This window comes from Haplochromis burtoni, unplaced genomic scaffold, assembly GCF_018398535.1.
Source record: "Haplochromis burtoni strain Fernald_Lab_line unplaced genomic scaffold, NCSU_Asbu1 Contig_45, whole genome shotgun sequence".
Taxonomy (NCBI): Eukaryota; Metazoa; Chordata; class Actinopteri; order Cichliformes; family Cichlidae; genus Haplochromis; species Haplochromis burtoni.
Window position 1 is genome coordinate 1,158,856 of NW_024582406.1, and position 22,750 is coordinate 1,181,605.

The 22,750-nt window shown below is 41.9% G+C and overlaps 1 protein-coding gene across 1 annotated transcript in view; it reads right to left on the bottom strand.

Annotated features, from left to right (window-relative positions):
• Nucleotides 1-6,404: 6,404 nt before the first annotated feature.
• Nucleotides 6,405-22,750, bottom strand: part of ntn1b (netrin 1b) — a 49,417-nt gene continuing 33,071 nt past the window's right edge. Inside the window, exons 4-7 of the mRNA XM_005926669.3 lie at nt 19,837-19,986; nt 18,684-18,737; nt 16,321-16,395; nt 6,405-9,360 (exon numbers count right to left, since the gene is read on the bottom strand). Coding sequence (XP_005926731.1) covers nt 9,041-9,360; nt 16,321-16,395; nt 18,684-18,737; nt 19,837-19,986 — 599 coding nt within the window. The 3' untranslated portion in view covers nt 6,405-9,040. The remainder of the gene's footprint in view (nt 9,361-16,320; nt 16,396-18,683; nt 18,738-19,836; nt 19,987-22,750) is intronic.

Consider the following 22,750-nt stretch of genomic DNA (forward strand, 5'->3'; position numbering starts at 1 on the left):
AGAAGATGAACTGAGGAGCCCTCATCGTGCAGTTCTAAGTCTAGTAGGCTCTAAAAATAAAACTTCCTGTTCTGACCACTGATTGAATACAATTTATCAGACTGCACACTAGAAAAGGGGGAAAGTTTTGAGAAATTGTTTCACAGCCGCTCTGGAAACTGAAGCGTGGCATTTGCAGATAGTTACCGACCGCCTCGCGTGCTTTTCCTAAAACTAAATCTCACCATAGGTCTGCGTACGTTTCAGCCTCACATTCGACCCAGAACTGTCTGCTAGCCTCTCAGATCTCCACGGATGGGCCAGAGCAAAAGAAGGAGAAATGGTGATATAGAAAGCGATTGTGAAATGTGGGAGCGAGGAGTGTTTGGCAGGGCTCATCTTGTTTGCTCAGTAAACCCCCGAAGCCTGTGTTTCTTCGCCGAGGGAAATGCCCGCATTGTTGGGCCCGGAGACCGTGGTTACGCGCCAGCCCGGGGCCCAGCCAGGCAGGTTGGGACAAACAACAAGATGAAGGTCAGCTAATATAACAGTTAATTCCACTTCCTGGTCACCATGACACCCAGGCAGGGTTTATTTGAAGATCCCAGACCCTGAAGTCACTCTGCACTTTGTTTAGTCAATGAGTATTTCTGGTCCAAGCCAGCACTTTTAGATATGAGTGTATACAGATGAGAAGGGAAGGGAGGGAGGAAAAGGGGATTGAGCCAAGTCAGTTTTTTTCCAGATTCTATACATTGATGCAATATATCTGTAACACGCCAGTAGCCTTGGTAGTATAATTTATTGAATTTGTGACTAAACTACACAAGCTGAGCATTAACTACATCATCTGCATCTTTATTCAGCTTCACGGGAGTAGACAGTAGACAACAAGACTCACAGAACTGGCAGATTCTGTCACTAAACTAAATGAAAACTCATTTTTTAACTAATAAGTTGAAATTATGTAGGAATAAATTGCTCAGTTATCTCGGAAAAAAAGCCAAAAAAGTTTCTACTTTGGCATTTAATTTGAAACTACAAAAATGTATAAATTGCTTGTAGTTTCTGGTAAACTGTGTCTGGTGTCCCTTTGGATGGGGTGCCACTCCAAGGCAACTGAAGGACTCTCCTCATGGCACCAACTCCACAGAGATCTATCCACTCTGGCATCCCCTGGACCCGGCAGCGTAAATGAATAGACATTAAGCAGGGCTAGTTTATGAGCTGATTGTCTTACCGATCATTTAAGTTGAATCACGAGAATGCAGAGAGGGTGGGGAGGGGGGAGGGAGGGGTTGCATGGGTGAAAAATATAGCACACACCATCCAAAAGCCAAGTGGCTTAATCTTGTATGGGAATGTTAATGAGGGGAAAAGGAGAGCTAACTCTTTCTGTGCGTGCTCTTCTAACCGGGATGGGATCGAGGCCTCTCTAGTGGGGCTTCTCCGGGATGTATAAGAAGAGCCTTTGTGCTCCAATCTAGTAAGCCAGAAATACAGCTTTTGAACTATGTGCATAGGAAGAAAAGGCAGAAAAGGAGACGCAGTTTTGGGAAAGAGTGAATGAGTGAATGGCCGGGTGGGGAGGGCCTTAAAGGTGTTGGTGTCAAAAGCAGGGGGTGTAAAGCATTGTGTGTCTGTGCACGTGTGTTCGCATACGTATCACATGGCGGGCCGATATAGAGGATTTCCTTCTGTCTCCAAAGGTGCATCATTGTTTGTCTCTTAATTATCCATTTTGCTGAACCCTGACCACTGGGAATCAAAAGAGCGGCCATCGATGGATGCAAAACACCACTAAAAGAAACAAAGGAGAGGAGCTATTAGAGAACCTAATTTTGTCTTTATTTAACAATATAAAACTCCTCTAGATGACTGCTGTTGTCAGCTGGCGCCATGTAAATAAAAGCGAAATGAATTGAAAAATACCAAACACCACCTGCCTGAAGATAAACTGTCAATCCAAATTCCCGAGTTGTCATGTTCTGTCAATCTTCATGCACATTTGCATAATTGCGAGTTGATTTGCTCTGCTTTTTTTTTTTTTTTTTCATTATTCCTCCCGTCCTTATGAGAAGCAAAGCAAACAGAGGTTGGAAATGCATTTAGTCAGCTGAGAAAACACAGTGTTGTTTTGTTCTCTGTTTAGTTGGGTGCTTAGGAGCAAACAAAACAGCATCTGCGGTGCAGCTCCGGTTTTTACAGAGGGTTAAGAAGAAGGAGCAGGAGGCCAAGTGGGTTTCAGAAAAACAAAAGACTGTGATTACATGTAGTTTCCAATCTCAGAGTGAGCCTGCAGAAATCTCATGCATAAAATCAGGAAAAATCTTTCCTGACTTGATAAAATGATGGAGGCTCTTTGACTAAAATTAAATATGGTGCTACTCGCAGAGCCCTTCTTGAACTACTACTAGTGATTTTCCTGGAGGTGCAGAGGTCGTCGGTGAATACGTGATTAGAATTGATGGATTTAAATATTTGAAGTTGTTTGGAGTTGTGAGATGATGCAAAACAAAGCTCAAGGTTGTCCTGTGAAACATCTTTAAAGTATTAATCGTTATGTTTTTGGTTTGCATGCGTTTAAATGCATGCGCGTCATTCTGTCTCTTAATGCGATAGACTTCATGTTAATAATCCATTCGACTTTGACTTCCAGGTCTTCCACATCAACTTAATGACCTATTGGTGAAAACGTTACCAAAAACCTGATAACTATGATTCTGTGTGCGGTGTATTGTCAAGATTTAGCACCACATAAGGAACTGAAGTATCATGTCACATTTGACCTCTGACCTCTCCTTCAAGGTCAATAGATTGATCTTAAAGTCAAATGGATAATTATGCTATATAAAGCTAATTAAAATAAGAATAGGTCAGACTGGGAAGGACATTTTGCTGAGGGATACTTTGGGAATATAGTTGGTTTGTTTTATTATGACTTTGTTTTGTGCATTACTGTAACAGTTATAACATTTAAATACATAACAATTTGAATACATGAGCAATTTTCATGAATGTGTTCTTGAAAATCTGGGAGGGGGAAAAAAATAAACGTGTTATCCAAAAAATTTTTACATCTACTTTTTCACGTAGCCTTTCACAACGACTGTGCTCTGTGCTTGTTTTTGCTGCAAACTTCTTAAAGTGCATTTAAAAAGAACAAAAACAGTAAAAACAAAATATTAACAATGAAGCTGGAGGATGACTTGGAAATACACTGTAATTACATTGTAATAAGGTTGTTATTAGATGGTTTTCTTTGTTCATTTTCTATTGACTGCTGATTTAAACCTGTTGGTGAGGGTCTATGCACGGAAACAAGGTGCTTCCTGCTCCAATATTGTGGTCATTTTATCAGAATGAATTTTTAAGAGCTTTTGTGTGTTTCGTCGATTTCTCAGTGTATGGATTTATTCCAAACTCGTGCTGAAAAAGCTCATACAAACTTCATAGTGTGGGCTCTTGCACAACCAGTTAGCAGGACCTTTCCTTTTACTTTTTTTCCCCCAAAGTGTTGGACTACTTTGAGGCCACTTGGGTTTAAGGACCTTGGAGCACGCTGTGTCTCTGTAGACTTTTAAAATATGTGGAAGTTACATAGCCCCTGATGTGATGTTGTTTCAACATTGCAGACAGCCACAGTGGTCTCATAATGGCAGCTGGTTACCTTTCGGGGAAAAACAAGGGGGCAAGGAACAATACGGAAAGGCAATAAATTCAAACCGTCTGGTTGTTTTTATGGGCTCGGTCTGATAAAGAAATCAGGGTCTTTTCCATCCTGTTGTCATCAGCAGACATATAGGATATACTGCTCGTCATGGGACTTTTTAGCCACTTGCTGTTTCCATTTCCTGCACAGCACATAACTGAAGGCCAGCGGGCCACTCTGCCACCAAAGCTACAACCTAAGCCTGTCGCGCTATCAGAAACACCCTGCTTGGCTTTGTTTTCCGAGGAGGAAAATGGCTGAGGGATTCGTCTGTGTGGAAAGTTCCAAGTTGCTGCTGCTGTGAAAAACCCGACCCCGCCGTTAGGTCGACTTTGGGTAACTTCCACGCACAAAACTATCGTCATATTGTGTCTGTGTGTTTGTTGTTCCAGCCTCATCTTTGTGCATACTGAGAGGGAAGTTCACACACGCCCAGATCTCTTTTCAGCTCTCCCATCCCGCCCAAATCATGAGAAAAACTACAGTCCAGCGGTCTCTCTCTTGTGCAACGCTCAGACTCCGAAAGAGTCTGTTGGTGGAGTGAGATTGTTGGTGTTTTCAGGCCTTTATGACCTCGCTAACAGAGCAGTCAGGGAGCTTGAAGCATACCTTTAACAACAAAACCTAATAGACTTTGACGATACATTTATCCACTGAGCTCCTCATATCTTGCTCTTCTCTCCTCTTTTTGCCGTTGGAGTGATTCTGTTTCTAGTGATCCTGGTGGCCTTATATTAATGGAGAACACAGCTTAAGCTTTCAGCACTCGTTGTATAATTGGTTGGCCCCTTCGGAGTGTTTTGCACTGGGCATTGGAGGAACAGTATATCAATACCCCTCCATGAGCCAAGACAGATGGACTCTCATTTGGACCAGGTTCAGAATAGTGTGCTTTTGTGTAAAAAAAAAAAAAGCTCCCGTAGGAATAAGTTAAGGGTTTCCACCGAATCCAAAACCTCCCAGCTACAACAATAACATCTGCGGTTTGGATTAGACACGTTGGTGATATCACCCTTTTTTAGTAATTTGCCTGCAGAATCTTACAGCCAGTCGTTATTGTCTGTGAAGTCTATCGAGGCACAGGATCCAACACAAATGATCTGCGCTGCAGGACACGGTTCAAGTTCTTTGGCAGCGGCCGATGTTTTCATTTATTTGCTGCTAATGCTTTACTATTGGCTTCACATTTTTCTGTCACACTGACACCTCAGTTTAAAGAAGTCACGTCTTCGGAAAAACAAACCAAATCCTGTAGATTTAAAACAACGTAGCAACGCGATCGTTTTTCAGATACTTTAATTATGTAAATGTAATGTAATCTTTGACAACGGGAATATACTTAAACAAAAATGAGACACTATAATTTGTAAGTGCTTACTTTTCTGTACAGCATAGAAATGCTCCTTGGCTCCACTCAGTTGCTTTGTAGCAGAGAAAATATGATAGTAATTTGTACACAATATGGACAAAAGTACTGCCACCTACACTTTACACCTACATGAGCTGCTCAGTCATGGAAATCCATGCATGAAGCTCTTGGCACACAGTTTTTGTACTGATGTTAATGATGTTAAAGATTTGGAAAGTTTTACGCACTAAATGTTTCTGTAACGTTACACGGTCCGACACTTTGTGGCTGAGTTGCTATGGGTCCTAAATGCTTTGCAACAGAGATGCACGTAGCTGCTATGACATCACCCACTGCTTTTCTTAAGTTGCATTTTGAACCCTCGACATGAGAGTTTCCTCCATCATAACTGCAACAAAACCCCATATGTGTGAGTCTGGTTATGAATATGAATATCACACATAATCCTGCATTTTCAAACATGTTATAACGAAACAGAAAACTGCTATGGGACTGGGAGACTTTTTGCAACCACAGCTGCTATCTGGTAGCCTGGTTTGTGGCACTTTCATTTATCTGAACCAGAAGCTATGTCCATGTTTCATACAGTTTATGCTTTGCAATAATAGAACTTAAGCAGAGGTGCTTAATTTTATACACTTGGGGACATAAGACTGAGAACATATAAATGATAAATTTAAGATATGTAGCCTAACACGTTTGTCCTTACAGTGTAAGTGTAATGGCACCAAAAAGAAACATCTTCATGGCTCTTATGCACAGTTCCTATACAATACTGTGCAAAAGTCTTGAGCCACCCCTTCATTTCTCTATATTTTGCTAGGAAAATGGGAAATGGGTGTTTTTTTGTTTTTTGTTTGGAGATATCTCCACACATTGATGAAAACACAGCAGACACGACACTGGTTCATTCCTTGAATTAGATCCCGTTATTTTTATGCTACAATGATCCACAGGTCAGTGTTAAGTGGCTTAACAACAAAAATTAATAAATAAATAAAAAAGGCCAGTTTGTCTTCAAATGGTTAGGTAAAGATAAACTTTGAAAGACCTTCAGAAAGTCAAGAAAACTTCTGGTCAAGACCACTTTAAAAAATTACAAGTAAGTCCGGCTCTTTGGAAGCAAAGTATAAAGAATAAAGGGGTGAGTTGAGACTTTTGCACATGAGTGTAATTTGTTAAATTGATGGCTTTTTATACTCTTTATTCTGTATATTGTGCAATAAATCTCAATAAATGTGCAGCTTTTTTATTGCAACGATATGTCAAGATCTAAAAGCTTTAAACTCAACATTGATGCGAGCATCTGGTATTGGATCTGACAGCTGCAATGTCTACATCAGTATTTTGTCATTATTTAAAATGTAACCCTTTTTAATTACCTGCTGCATTAAAGGCAAATCTGTGTGTTTACCACTTTACTGTGTGTCAAATCCACTTATTCTTATTCCTCCTGAACTCTTTTCCTGTACTTAGCGTGTAACTACCAAATAAGTATTTGCATGAGCTCTCATACCCAAATTATACTTTTGGGGGGCTGTAATCTAGAGTGTTACCAGAATGGAAAAATCTACAGTTTTATATTTGGCAGGACTTTCAGGAACATTTTATTGTGTTTGATCTTTGCTTCTTATGTCTTGCAATGCAAAATTCATATTACAAAGTGGTTTCCAGTTGCAGCTGAAACTTGAAGCAAATAGTAGGAACTGTGCGTGTTGTGTCATGATAGCAAAAGAAGCTTTTTGATCATAAGAGGAAATAGGAGCTAAACATGCAATTTCAGCAACAGATCCTCATTTGTTTGTTTTTCTTTCTTTTCTTTTTCTTTTCTTTTTTTTGCACAGCTTTATTTCAAATTAAATTTCAGGTCTGTTAAGCTGTTCAATAGCCAAACACGCATCAATCATTTTCATTACAGCCGTCTAAAATCCAATGTAAAAGTAAAAAATAAAAGATCGACAGCAAAACACCACAAAAGCCACATTTTTTTTTGTCATGTGTCATTAAATATATTCATTTTTGATAAACATAATATATTAGTATTACAAGACATTACACAACCATTTGCAATGGACACTGCTAAACAACATTTACAAGCCAATGTATTAACATGAGCAGATAATTATTCTGATATAATATCCATGGAGAACAAAAGTCTGGCGGGCCGTACCTTTCTGCAGATGCCTGCAGGTTGAAAAATGTCGGTACAGCTGAGTGAGCGAAGACTTTGTAAAAACTTTGTAATCAACAAATACATACAGTATGATGCACAGAGTACTGAGGTGTACCCGTGTATTTACGTCAAAGTGTACATGTGTGTATTTGGGTGTTGCTTGTGTGTAAATTCAGTCCAAGTTTCTCTCAGTGTATGTGTGTGTGTGTGATTGTGTGTGAGAGAGAGTATGTGTGATCCCCTGGGTGCACAACATGAGAAATTTGCCTGACATTCATTTGTTTGTCTTTTTCTTTTATTAAGCCTCTAGTATTTAAAAAAAAAAACTCTGGTTAATTTCACATGGATAGATCTAGTTAATGTTTTAACAACAACAAAAAAGTAATACTATACAGCTATATAACACGTAGACAATCGGTCATGCCTTTTTGTCCAGTACCAAGTCTTAACGATGAAATTCAGTCCTCAGAAAGTCGTTTTGAGGTGAAGAATATTTTACACAGTGTGCTAAATAAACATCTGTGATATTTTTTTTTTATCACTCCACAGGTTATTTTCCCACAACATTGAATATTGTGTACAAAGTAAATGTGTACATAATTCACAATCATCATTAGCCAGTCAGCTACAGTAAATAGTGAGCATGCAGTTTGTCAGTGGTATGAGGTTTGCTTGATAGGTCGATATTCTCTCTCTCTCCCCCCCCCCTTTTTTTAATGAGGTGAAATAGTTCACTTCATCAGTTCTCCCACTGGGAAATGCTTGGGAAGTCCAACTTACAATTAGTCCTTTATTAAAGAAAAAAAAACTACATTCTGACTCCACTGTAGTTGTGATTTATACAGGGTTGTTACAGTCCACCAGAAACATCAGCCTATGGAGTCATGAGTGAGGCAAGCGGGGTTTCTACTAGCTATACATTCTATTAAATGGTAAAGGCTTGTTTTTTTCCCTTTTTGGACAGCACTCTAAAAATGTTGGAACATATTTTATATGTTCTTAAACGTCTGACTAGTAAAAATAAGTGCATGGTTGACAAATCTACTCTACACCTACTTGATGCTACGGCATCGTCTACTAAAAATAATGTCTATGTATCCAAATATGGTTACTTTACATTGCAGAGGTCACAACCACAACATACTGTTGATATATCAATAAGCGCTGAGCAAAGGCTTGCTTGTAGTGAGATCATTGTACAGAAAAATGGCATTTTTTTTCTTGTTTTACTGAGGTAACACTCGCCTATGAGCAAGAATGGCACTATAAGACAACAATTACCATTTTTTCACTTGTATCTGAAACTTTTTTGCTAACGTTTGGCAGGTTGTGGAGAGAAATTACGGCCGTGCTATAAGTCTTCATTGAACTAGACAATGATTTTTACAGCACAGTGGAAAAAGATCCTCTGAAGACACAAACAGGGTGACAGAGAAGATGTGTCACTCTTTAAAAACTGAGCAAGGGGCTTTAATAAAAATGCATTGTGGGTAAAATGATCAGGGTGAGACATATCTGTAACACTAGGTGCAAACTCTGCAATAATACAACAAAACAACCGCTGAAAGACAGACTGTTGAATGAGCTCCTTCACAACTGTTCCTAAAGAAGAAAACACTAAACTCTTCGCTCCAGCTCAGAGCAGCAGCACTCAGTCATTTCCACATTTCTCCTACGTATTACCTGTCTCTCTATTTTTAATTCTTCCAGTTTTTTTCATCCATCCTTATCCCTCGTCCTTGATTTCATCCCATCAGAGGCCTAATTCTGCCTCTGACTCTTTTTTCCCTCTCCTCTGCAGATACTTTTAGCACTTCCCCCTCTTGTCGCGCTGTTGGAACTTCCTCAGCCTGCGGCCCCACAGGTCCTTCCAAGGGATGAGGAGGCTTCCCTTGTCGGCAACTACGCCGCTCTGCCCAGGGGAGTCGTCGTCTGTACCCAGGAGCAGGTACTTCCTTCCGGGCTTAATCTTGGGACATTTGCAGGCCACGTCCTTGGCGCGCACCCACAGCAGCTGGTCTCCACGACGGATGCGGTGCTCACCTTGTTTGTAGATAGAAATGATGTTGACCGTGAACTTCCACCACTCGCCCGCCTTGTCACCCTTAAGAACGTGCACCTGAACAGCTGGTTTAAGAGAAAAGCACAGGTTAAGTCACCCACAAGAAAAAGTGATTCAAGTCATATAGTAATATAGTAATATAGTGTGGATATCAGCACCCCTTGTACTGGTTAAAATCTAAATATCTGGCTAAAATTACAGGTAAATGTCAAATTCTTTACCAAATTCAATGCAAACCAGCAGGGGTGTGTCTACAGCCGAGGTATGGGGTGCACCATTTAACTGAACATATAATCCCCAACACCAATTAAACATTAAAGATGTATACGCAATAATTGCAGCCCAATAATATCCCGAAGAAGACTGTAAAAAGTGTCATGTTACATGAGTACATTTAAGGTACTTTAAATATATTTCAATATACTAGTATACAGTGAACTACGGGGGCACTTAAAAAGGATTGTATCTTATACTTCTTTTCTACCTTTCAATAAAGTATCCATCAACAAGGCTATTTTCAAATTGTTAAGCAGGTCTGCTTTCCTGATAACAAATATGCAATAGGATGCACGGCTGCATAACTTGAAAATTGTGACTTGTATACACGTTTTCCACGTTGAAGTACATTAAATATTTCTGACTAAATAGTCTGATTTCCTGTGGACCCTCTGGTGCATTCTCAGTCACTCCCCACTTTAAAAGTCCTGGAAACAACCCAGTGACAGAAAAACATATTGTAACAGTGTCAACTTGTATAATATAATTATAATTATATAATTATATATCAAATCGACTTCTATAAGTATACACTACAGCAAATAGAGCCCTTCAAAATTATTTTAAATGACCACATTTGCCTTGAGATGAATTAGTGAAGTGGAAAAATAGTGGGAATGATTGACAAGCACCTTCTATTTCAACAGCGTTTATATATCATTGCATGAAAGGGTGAATAAAAATGTCTGTTTGAACCCAGTAATCTGCAGCATATCACAGGCCCCTCCCTTCATCTCTGACCTAGGACCTTTCCTTTTCGTGCCCCTGAGCACACTCCCTATTACAGCAACAGTTTCCACAGCACTCCCTGACTCCCTTTGCACTACGCTTTCTGATGTAGAACATCTGAAAGCACGCATCCGCATAAAGGGCACGGAGGCATTTTACTTTTAGGTGGCCAGGCTGGGTTAAAGAGAGAAGAAATAGGATATAGGGTTCTCTAATTCTCTTTTCAAAACATAACTGGCCAAAAAAGAAGTTTTATAGGAAAACACCACATCTGCTAGTAATATAACTTCTGAAACGAATGCTTTTCAATTGGTCTTTCAGGTGTTAGATCTGAACATCTAAACATGGACGTCCTCAGGCTAAATCAGGCCAAACCTGGTAACTATTGGTGCACCACTTGCAAGTGATATATTCATACCAGGATGTGACTCGAGCTCCACTCACTGACGCTTTCTTGTGTAGATTCTCCATCAAACCAAGCAGGTAATTACTGCATCACTAAGATAGCAGCAAGAGCCAAACAGCAAAGACGCCGGAGCTAATATGTCCTTCAAGTGAAGGACTCTTCCTGGGAAGGAGGGTTAGCTTGGTATGCATAGTATATCATCTAAGCTCCAGATTCTCAAAGAGAGGCCCGCGGGTGGTTCATCAAGCAATTATATTCTGCTTTTCATACATTAATTGAATTATAAAACAGCAAACCATGAATTGGAATCCCTAAATTGCCATCACATTGATGGAGCTTGGATTTAGAAATGACTAACTATAGAGTGCTACTGAGATGTATGGAAAATTTGTACACTTGTCCTCTTGGTCGATGTCCGTGCAAGCTTCTCCCGTGCCAGTAAGGACGCTTTTTAGCACCTAAACACAATCTAATCTGGACAAGACTTCATTAGATTCCATATAATGCTCATTTGTATACCCAATTTAACGCTGTGTCAGCTAATGCGTTACCTCTGCAGTTTTATAATAATAACAAAATAGGGTTTACTTTCTCTGTTTTTAAAGCAGGTTGGCCTTATAGTCGCCTTTCTGGCTTAACACGATCACTTTCCGTGTTCATCGCCCGTCTTATATCGCTGCCAAGAATGCAGAGAACTGAAGGAGTGGGGTGTTTAAGTATGTGTGTCGATGCATGGTGTGAGCAAATTGCACACAATTTCAGAAGAAAGAAGGTTTGTTGGGCTGAGTAGAGGGAGCTCTCACAGCCCCGCCATTCATCGCAGCCCTCTCCTTCATCCAGACACATAAAGGGTGTGTGAGGAGGAGGAGGGGGAGGAAAGGAGGGGCCACTATTTGTCTTCGCAGCCACAGAAAAAGTTCCAGCAGAATCGGGATGTGTTTCCGACCTCATGAGCTGTCCGGGTTCTGCTCCCAGAGCCCCATCCAACTTCGCAGCGTGAGAATCCAGTGGAGATAGCGCTCTCCTCCCCAGAGCTGCTGTGCTCGACTCATTGGAGGAGACTCTGTCAGGCGCAGTCTCTCTGTCAGGGTCTGCCTCTCTCTCTTTCTCTCTCAAGTATGTTTTCAGTCTTTGCGACGTATTCAAACACACACAAATCCACACACACCTTCTGCCACTTGGTTTGAGCTAAATAGACAGCACAGAGGGAACGGGAGCACGGGGTCAAGCAATCTATTACAAAATAGCGCACACTGTTTGGTGAGGCAGACTGTGAGAGGAAGTGTGAGATGATCCTGCAACTCGCACAATGGCTGCCAACCGAGCCTCCCTCTCACAGCCAAACTTCCCACTGGGTTTATCTTCTTTGGGTGTGCTGCGACTTGACACTGCGTGCCACCAACAGGCGAGGGCTAATGAAATTAGAGCTCGCTTAATTACCGTGCAGAGGCCCCTGTCCCCTCTGGTTATCAGCTGAGTGAATGATCAGGGACCTGTTACCCTCGGGTGAGCGAAGAGAGGTGGCCAGCTAGGCTGGGAGGCCCTGCCTTTGAGCACCATCCCGGAGCGTCGGTAAACACGCGGCCCTTTGATTCATTGTCCTCCCTGTGGCAGGGAGAAGGGAGGGTATGTGTGTGCAGAGGAGGGTGTCAGGCGAGAATATAATCCCTTTATGTCCTCCGTCTCCGTAGCTACGGCAATGATGAAAAACAAAAATTGAATAAACAAAACATATTTCTTTTTCTCCGGGGTGGCAATCCGTCACCGTCTGGTTAATTTACCACCTGTTTGCGCCCCGAGGAATGCTCTGTGCCGGCGGAGTGCACAACTGTGTTTAAACAGAGGGCCCCTTCCCGTGACCCCCGGGGGGCCTGCATCGCCACTCACACATGGGGGTGCCCCCCCCCTCTCCGAAGAACAGAAAAGAGACTCAAAAACCCCACAAAAGCGAGGCGACAGGCCTGAGAAATGAATTAGACCACGGCAAAGGAAATGCATGCTAAGCAATGATGTCTGCCATAATGCCCCAGTGCCGCGCCGCCAGAATCATCTGCTTCCAGAGTTTTTTTCCGCTTTTTTTTTTCTTTTTTCTTAATGAACGTGGCAGATTTTTAGCTGCACGGCCTGTCTCAGCTCCAGTAACTAAGACTTAAGTCAAGGGAAATATGAATAATAGCTAAATTTGGCTCAGTAGCAAAATGTCACAAATGGACTGAATTATTGTCTTCCCAACTGTAACGGGCAGGGGCGGGGGGTCAAATACAGTTGGGCAATTTACAGTTGGATGCTGTTTAAAGTGTAACTGATGACGTTTCACCAATGATTTTGATTGAAAGACACATTAGTCAGCTCTGATAGAGATCAACGTAACTGGAAAGGAACGGCTCTCAGCAGCCCTGATCAGGACAAACTTTTTGCAGCAACCAGTTTTTGCATGAATTGACATGAAGTTAGTTTTAGTGAATTAACTAAAAACTGGGTGGTTTACCTTTTCCGGATAATGTGCTGAAACTTTTTGTGTATCTGTCTCTGTTGTTAACAAATGTGGTTCCAGTGATAACAGATAATGGATAACAGTGTGACTGATTAGCATTGCTGAAAATCTGCATTGAATCATTTACCATGTAGATGAAGGGAGAGATAGAGTGAAATTAAATAACTGCATATGTTATTTTGTCTATTTTATCACCCCACCACTGTGTGGTTGTGGTTTCTGCTTCATAATGGACCTGCATCATTAATCATCAAAACATCAAATATCCTGCAGCCAGTTTTAACACAGTGATAGTGATATTTATATACACCTGGCACTGCCGTGTTAACGGTTTGTTGCAGCCGCTTCGTGTCCTGCACATTCACTGACGACATAATTTGATTTCTGTGTATTTTGGCCTCCCTTATAGTTTGTGATTTGCTCTGAAATTGCAGTAGGTTTTGCAAAAAGCTTCAGAATAACCAGCCTGGGCAAAGCGTATGTGAGTGTGCATGTTTGTGCATCTCTTTGTCTTTTACAAACTCTGCTGCAGGGGTGCAAAGCTGCTATAATTTTAACATAGTTCAGACATCCATACTGTGATTCTTTTACAACTGGTTGTATATATATATGGCTTTTACCCAGTACAAAATAGTGAGAAAGCAATGCATCCTATACAGTTCCTAATCTTCACATCTAAGCATTACTTTCTGTGAGATATAATAACTAACCTCATGTTGTGTTTCAGCCTTTTAAAATCACCAAAGTGATTAGATCACCCTTTTTGGATGTCAAGAACAATATCAGACTCACATCTGCATTGTAAATTTTTAGCTGGAGCCAAAAGCCAGTTAGCTTAGCTGGCTATTAAGAAGAAGAAAAAAGCTAATTTGCGGAAAACAAAAATCACAAATTAGAATGTGCATGAAGTAATCAAATTAAATTCAGCCAAGTCACAAAGTAAAGCTTAGTCACTATCCCAGAAGATCAGCTAGCATCAGCAAATTCCATGTTGGATATCTATTTAAGCTGCTGTAGCCTGCACATAATCGCAGTGCATTTGCATGCCACTTTGCAACCCACCTGAACACCAGCCCCACCTTTCATGCTGTGACTGACTTAATCAGTATCAGGTCTGTTGATTCCTGTTTTGTCTTGCTGCTTCCCCCTCCTGCTTTCAAAGTATTTGTGTCAAAAATGGTAACAGATCCACTGCCAAATCCAAATTACCGTGCATGGAAATAACAATCTTCCTTTAACTATAATGATTGATTGAATTATTAAACTTCCAGTTTTCGGCCAAAGTAATCTATTGCAAGCCAAGCTCAACTCAAGTCAGACTTTCTTCACGTTAGCTGGCTCCACAAAACCTAAAACCCCAGTAAGAGACAACCATGATGGTTGGGCTTACGAAGCCCCAGCTTTCTCTTGTTAGGCTTTGTGTGTGCTCACATAAAGTGAGACTTCTGTCTAATTTAGTCAAAAGAAACAGCTTGTGTAGGGCTGTGAAAAAAACCCAGTTATTTTGGCAAAAAGCAACAGAGGTGCTACAAAATGAAAAGGCCAGATCAAGGTAAATTTCACATTACTGACTAAATATTCACTCTGAAAAATACTAATAGGCCATAATGGATTAAAATCTTGCAGTGCCCACAATGTCCCTCTGCTCAAGATGGCACATGTGCAGGTGCACCAGACGTTTTCTCATGAAATTGAGCTCTACGGCATCAACTGGACCCATTGTGTTTATAGGGAGCGAAATGGTGAGCATGACCCAAAGAACACCATCCTCTCAGTCAAGCACGGAGGTGGAAACATTATGCTTTTGGACATTTTTCTGCTTAGGGTACAGGATGACTTTGCCGCATTGAAGGGCAAATGTATCCTGAAATGGATGGGTCTTCCAGCATGATAGTGACAGAAAACATACCAACTAAGGAGTGGATAAAGAAGAAGCACAATACGATCATGTAGAAAATTTGTGCGCTTCCAAGCAACAGCAAAGAAAACGAAAGGATTTAGAGTTTCTGTAAAGATCAGTGGGCCAAAATCCCACCTGAGATGTGTTCAAACCTGGAGAATAAGTACTAAGTGATGTTTTGCTTGAGGATCAAATACTTATTTCAATCAATGAAATGCAAACAAATGTATAACTTTTAAGTAATGTGGGTTTTTTTTATGGTTTATTGATTGATATTCTGTCTCTTTGCATCAAAATGAAACTACCATAAAATATTTGACACTGTGCATATTCAGCAAAGGACCCTTTCATTACTTTCTCCACTGTATAGTTCCAAATGTTTGTATACGTACTTTAAATACTTTTTTGTTACAATATGATGTTTTTAACATATCATACTTTTGCTGACATATTAATTTTATCCCATACTTTTCTCATACCTCACACTTTTTGATGACTGGTTCTAATCATGTAAGACCAGTAACTCGCACCAGTGTGCCAGTTGCAGCATCATCTGACCATCCACATTTGCGTTCAGGTATGGATCCTGTACGCATTTACATTTTCAAAACATCCTCTATTTCCTAACAAACACACTCTTTTAACACAAACATCTGGTATGAAGTCAGGCTGAGTGTGGTGACTGGCCAACTATTTTTATATCGCTATAGCCACGCAACTGCACAAGCAACTTTAATAAGTGACTTAATCAAGGTTAAACACCCACGGTGACCCATGCTAACGGTAATTCTGATGTATACGCACCTTCAAATGAGTCTCTATTGTACTCATGAGGGATAAGAAAAAGAAATATGTCACAAGCGTGATGCGATCAGATCAGCTGAATCAGCATAATAAATGAGCAATTACAACTTGACAGAATGTTGGCTGACGGTCACACATCTTGAAAAGCTTAATTTTCAGGAGAGTGCTTTTTTTTTTATAAACCTTTTTTTTTCCAGGGGTCAAACATGTTAGCTTGAGTGCATGGAAACTCTCAGAGAGAGCAGAGATGGTTTTATATTAGTGGACGTGTTCTAAGGCTATTTAAAATAACCTAGCAGTAAAGCACAAAGACCAGCTACATGGTGTGGACTGGCTATGCTCCGGATCAGATTAATTGAGACATTTGACCTTGTGACATCTGGCGGGGCATATTCCTGTGTGCTGGGCTCACTCACCGTAGTCTTTTTTACAGTATTTCTTTAACGTGATCTTCATTTTGCCCTTGGAAGCTTTACAGTGAGATTCGCAATCTGAGGAAAAGAAGACAGAGAAGGGGAAGGAGTTTAAGAAAATGTTTTAAATTTACGTTCGCAGCATGTGAGCATCGTCAGACAGGGCTTCAGATGGATGACCTTCACATTTAGTCCCTTACGTCACGCTCCTTGTGCCCCCGGGGTCTTAAGGATGCTTTCAAAGTGCCACTGTGAAGCAGATTACAGCTTACACAGATCCTCCTGTGTCCGTCAACACGCTCCTACTATACGCCTCCCATGTTTTTCCATTCCAGCCCGTTCCCTCGTCACTGTCCTGGCATCCCTTATGTCAGCTCTGAGGGCTGCTGAGGTCACTCGTGCACAAGAGAAGGTCGCAGGGGGGGGAATTAACCGGAGACCTACCAGACATTAGTGGGGACCCTTAGCACACTCTAAGCCACATGAGGCGAGAATGTGAATACTCTATAAGGCTGGCCGGGGCTAAATGTTCTGGATCCCTCCAGAGAGTAGCAGTGACAGAGAAGCTCACAGACTTATGATTAATGTCTCAGCAGCGTCCCCCCCCCCCCCCCCCCCCCCCCCCCTGCACTTTTACCTCACTGTATGTGAACGTGGGTTTGAGCGCCATGGGGCTTTATCGATGGCCACTCTGGTGTGCTGTCACCCCGCCAGGTACCTTTTGTAATGAGGAAGGTGGTGGTGGGACCAGAGGCCAAACTGAAAATTGAAATCATTTGTTCCCTCCACTTTCCAATGACTGACACAAATTGGAAGCAGACCATCTCCAAGTGTACCCCCGCCGCCCCCTCCCACTTCCCACTCTGCCTCTCACAGAGCAATAAGCCTTGTGCTCCTTTCTCTGGGGGGATGGGGGGGTGGGGGGTGGGAAAGCTGGGCTGGGCAGTCTGAAGAGAAAGGAGGGGGGCAATTGAGAGAGAGGGGGAACCTTTCAGCTTGCCTGAATATGGACAAACTTCATTATTTCTTCCAGCCCTCTGTCCAGTCTTCCCCTTTCTTCCCCATTATACTCTGTGTGAATGAGGTTGCCTGGGTAATGATGGAGAAAGAAAAAAACACCCCTCTCCTCCCTCTCAAAAAAAAAGGAGAGAGAGAGAGGGAGAGGAAAAAAGAGCGGTTTGGGACGTGGGATGAGGATTGAATTCATGTATGTAGAGAAAGCATTTCTGCTGGAATTCCTGGCTGGTTTCTGGGTTGGCGGGAAAAATGAGAAAAGAGGAAATCCCAAAGTAAATGAATCTGACGAGTCCATATCGAGCGTGCCTGATTTCCATGTAAATGAAGTGGTGGTGGTGGTGGGGCTCTTTATCTCCTCCAGGCCCCTGGGGGCCTTCATCATACCTTTCTTTGATAGCTGACGTTGCCCATTAGCCCCTTAGCGCAATTGCTGCTGTGGGCCATTACACCCACGGCACTCATTAAGGTCCAATCTCCTGCTGTGAGGACAAACGCCCCCTTTGTGTATCTCTGCAGCAGTGCCACGTTCTTTCTGCGGGGTCCCCGGGGACCACACTGCTCCTAATTTGGAGGGTGGTGTCTGTTTGGAGTCTCTGACAGGAATCCAAACTCCACACAGCCTCGGCAGTCACTATAGCAGGAAGTGGGGCTCGCAACAAAGCACGCTGAAGTCAGTGGCGCCACTCTCGTCAGACGCTGATCGATGATCAGAGGTGACTCAGCCTATTTAAACAAACCTGGATCACGGTGAAAACTCATTAATATGCTGAAATTTATTTAAGCTGCTGTTGGTTATTTAAGAATAATTTGAAATAGGACAGAGCTTCCCCAAAAACTGCTGCACATTAAAGGTATACTAGCGTGGCACATGATCCAATTCCAGCAGCCTGACATGGAGATTCTTGTCAGAGCACATGAACAATAGGTTCAGGCAGAGCTTCACTGCTGGTACAGCCAGCCTTGATTGAAATACAAACTGGTGCAAATGAAGCATGTAATCAGATTAGGGCCGAAACCCCGGGGAGGCTGCTGGGCAGGCTGGGAATACGGGCAACAAGGCCACAGGGAGCACTGGCAAAATATCTGGAGTTTACATCAGCATCAGTCTGACCTCGCCGACGTGCGTTTAGCTGAGGAGCGTGGAAAGATGTGCGTGTGCTCAAAATGCACTTCTGATTTCACGCATGGAGGAACAGTTGGCTTAGTTAAAAAAAAATCCCACCCACGGTGATACATTAACATAGCTGAATTAATATAAATGAAAGGGCAACAGCAGCTTGAAAACAGAATATGTAGTAAAAAAAATAATTTTATTTTAAAAACGACACAAAATGTGTTTGGTTACTCACCTGTCGGCTCCTCGTAGCTGCTGTAAGTCGCTGTCGGAGATGCAGCTGGGATCTCTGTGACAAAGTAAGGAGCACAGTGAAGAGACAATTTTCTCTGCCGCCATATTGTTCTGTATATTGAATAACGATAATTCCAACTGTGAGAACATGAAGGAATTTCCAAGTGCCGTCGGACACGAAGCTGATTTTGACACACAGATGTACTGAAAAGATTTCCTATTAATGTCCTGCTCCCTCCTGACTCTGGTATGTTGTAGGTACAGTGAGCCAAGGCCGCTGGTCTCGTTAAACTCGGAGCTGGCAGCGATTTAGATATACACAAAAATTTAATATCATACTATTAAAACCAAAAGACATTATCTGAAAAAGTTACAAGAAACCAAATCCATTCTACTCTACTAGCTGAGTCTCTTCCAGCTTTTACACCACATTTGTAACTGCCCCAGCAAAATTAAAGAGATCCTGGTCCAGCAGGTTTGCACTTTGAAATTATCTTTGTGAACTCTGGCCAAACACTCTGATTCTTACTGTACAAACACCACTGCTCCACTTCCACACATGGGCTTTATCAGAAATGTCAACCCTGTTAACACAGGGGACAATCATTAGGGTGTATACATCCACCGTGGACGTTGCTGTTGTCTTATCTGTTCATACCAGCCACCTACGATGTCCCGAGCTAATGCAGCTACTAGTGACCCATCTTTGCTTTTGTGAGACGTTGGTGTTTACTGCCAAGGGCCTGGAATCTGCCAGGGGTAGATACAGCCAATAAACATATCAGCCATCAATCCCTTGGATTCATTCCGGGGGATTTACTGCGAGTTAACGGCCTCGAAGGCAAACAAGGCCATATTAGTCAAGCTGTAATCGTCTGTTTATCCAGACTCAGGCTTAAACAGCCAAATATCTATCCAAAGTGATGGAACAAGGGGATAAAAATAACATGGGACGAGAGACAGAGAGCAATGGATTCATGGATAAAAAGGCACGGTCTGTCCTTTTCAGGTCCTCTCTGTGAGGCAACCTGGGTGTCACCACCTCCAATTAGAGGTGTAAGAGGTGATCTGGTTAAAGGTGTGCTTGTAGCAACATTTAAAATGAAAAATAAACACAATATTTGATAAATAAAAGTGGTAGAAGTAGCCCTTACTGATACAGGGGGCTATGGGAGAGCGGCTCTGCTGGTAGCCCTTGGCACAGCGGTTGCAGGTGATCCCCGTCACGCCGTCCTTGCAGGGACACTGGCCTGTTGTCTGATTACACGTCTTCCCTGCTGCTCCAACTGGATGGCAATCGCATGCTAAAGAGGGAAGAAGAGCACCAAGCTAAACTGTACACAAGTAAACAACTTGCAAGTTAAAAAAAGAAAAAGAAAGGAAACACGAGCGGTTAAAAGTAAAAAACAGATATCAGCTTACAAATGACTACAGCATGTCTCGGGCCTGTCCTCTGCTGACTCTACATATTCTATACAATAAAAAAGTCATCTTAGCACTAAAACCTAGTAAGAAATCATTCGCATTAGAGGAGGCTGTGTTTTGCTTCCAGACCATCACAGATGGGGAACTGGGCCCTGCACCAGCATAAAACCTCAATCAAATTACACTGCTTCCCTCCGCCCATTACGACCATAAGATTCTTCATTAGGTCTGCTTTGGAAGGCACGCAGAAGGGTAAATAACTTGATTAATTACAGTGTTTCACTTTCACCGCGCAGCACGACACCAAATGTTTGGCGTGTGCGCGTCGCGGATGTGTCTGTGCGTGAGGGCAGGGAGCTCCTCGCGAGCCGGCTTTGAGTCCTCTGCTTCGGTGCGATCAGACAGGCTGTGCGCTCTTCAGATTGAGTTTCCAATGTAAAGCCTTTTGGCAAAAGGGCTCCTTGCAAATACTGCCTGAATAATGTTTCCCAGTAATGGACGAGTGGAACGCACTTCAAAGTGTGTTTAAGCTTTTAGTTGGGAGGATCGCACGTTAAATGTGAGAAATTTGTTCTGTGTGTGTGTCACTGCCAAACTTTTACTATAAAGCCAGTGTTTGAAGTTGAAGCCCAACCTCCCTATTAGTCCTGCATGTGTACCAGCAGAGTCATTCGAAATTTGCTTGAAGTGGTCCAGTAGACGTTGCTTTTTACTTGGAATTTATGGAGCTTTATGAACATTAGGGGATGCTTATTAAATCTTTCTTTAAGAAAGCCTAACGTCTTTGTTTTTCTTCTGCCTCATTCGTATCATATAAAAGCTTCTGCCAGTTTGCTGAAATAAAACCAAATGGTGACATTTTTAGGGATCTACCTCTTTTCCCCTCCAAGAAATCAACACCAGTGTGTTTTTCACATAAATCCAAGGGATGGTCGTTTAACGGAAACCATAGCTGCAATAAAATGATCATCACATAAGCTAGCGATAAAACTTAACAATGCGATGGAGAGATGTTTTGTTTCAGTCGAACCATTTCAACCAGCTTAGTTTTCTTTTGACTGCTACTGTATGTTTGCATGTATATACTGCAAAATATCAGTTCATACAAATAAAATTTCAAGCTAGTATGGGAACAAAGCGAAACTGTAACTTCTGGTTTCTGCTCCACAAGTAATTAAACCTCATTCCAAAATCCTATTGACTTTATGACAACACTGATTAAAATCCAGGCTTGGAAGAGGTCTTTTGTCAACAAATGCTGTGAGACTTGCTTCATATGTCTGGATAAAGGCTGTAATCAAAGACTCAAACAATCCAACTTCGTTATTTATTCAATAATTCAGGTTTTTGCAGGAGTTAATTAACAAAATTTCCCATGAGCAACAGACCACAGGGAGTTAAATGTCACTTTGACAAAAGAGTTCATGAGCAGGTTGTGGCTTTGCTTCAGATACTAATAACAGCAGGATGGAGACGAGCATGTTGTCGTTTTCAGGGCGCAGAGAGTAAAGCCAACAACTAAAAGACATTGAAATATGACTTTGGAGGAGAGCTTTGGTGAATTTTATGGATATAACTTAAGATCCAGGGCAAGCAATAGAAGCAAGTATCTGGATGATGACTTTAAAATTAAAGTGGCTCTAATTTATTTTGCTGCAGTGTAAAAAAAAAGAGAAAAAGCCTAAATTTTTCATGAGAGATTGTAATTTTATTATGGTGTTTAAGTGGATTAATGAATCTTCCACACACTAGGACAGAGTTGCTAATTGTAAGTGGAGACTCTCTTTAGCACATTTGAGTACACTCGTGCTTTAAAGGTACTTACACAACATTATGACCAGGAGAAGTGAATAACACTGATTTTCACTTCATCCTGGCACCTGCGAACATTATGTACTCAAAGTTTATGTGTTAGAAGGAGGAAAATTGGGCAAATGTAAGAACTTGAGAGAGTTTGGCAAGGACCAAACTGTGATTGCTACATGAGTAGGTTAGATCATCTCCAAACCTGCAGCTCTTATGGGATGTTCTCGGTCTGCAGAGGTCAGTATCTTTGAAAGTGGTCCAAGGAAGGAACAGTGGTGAACCAGTGACTGGGTCATGGGCAGGCAAGGCTCTCTGATAGCATGAGAGTAGCAAAGGCTGACCTGTGTGGCCTGATCCAACAGATGAGCAACTGTAGCTCAAATTCGTGATGAAGTTAATGCTGGTTCTCATAGAAAGGCATCAGAATACATCACGGTTTGTTGTGTATGAGGCTGCATAGCTGCAGACAGGTCAGGGTGCCCATGCTGACCCCTCCCCACCACTGAACACACCAACAATCGACATATGAGCATCAGAACTGGCTATGTAGAAACACCTGACACCTGCACGATGGGAAGAAGGTAAGCCAGCAGAGGCAGTGCAATACTTTATTTAATATTCTGCTGGAAAGCATTGGTCCTGCCATCCATGTGGATGTTACTTTGAGACTTCAGCATTGTTGCAGGCCATGTACACCCTATCATGGAAACAGTACTTTCTGGTGGCTGTGGCCTCTTTCAGCAGGATAATGGACCCTGCCACGAAGCAAAAATGGTTCAGGAATGATTTGAGGAGCACAACAAAAAGTTTGATGTTTCCTCCATTTGTGTTAAAGCC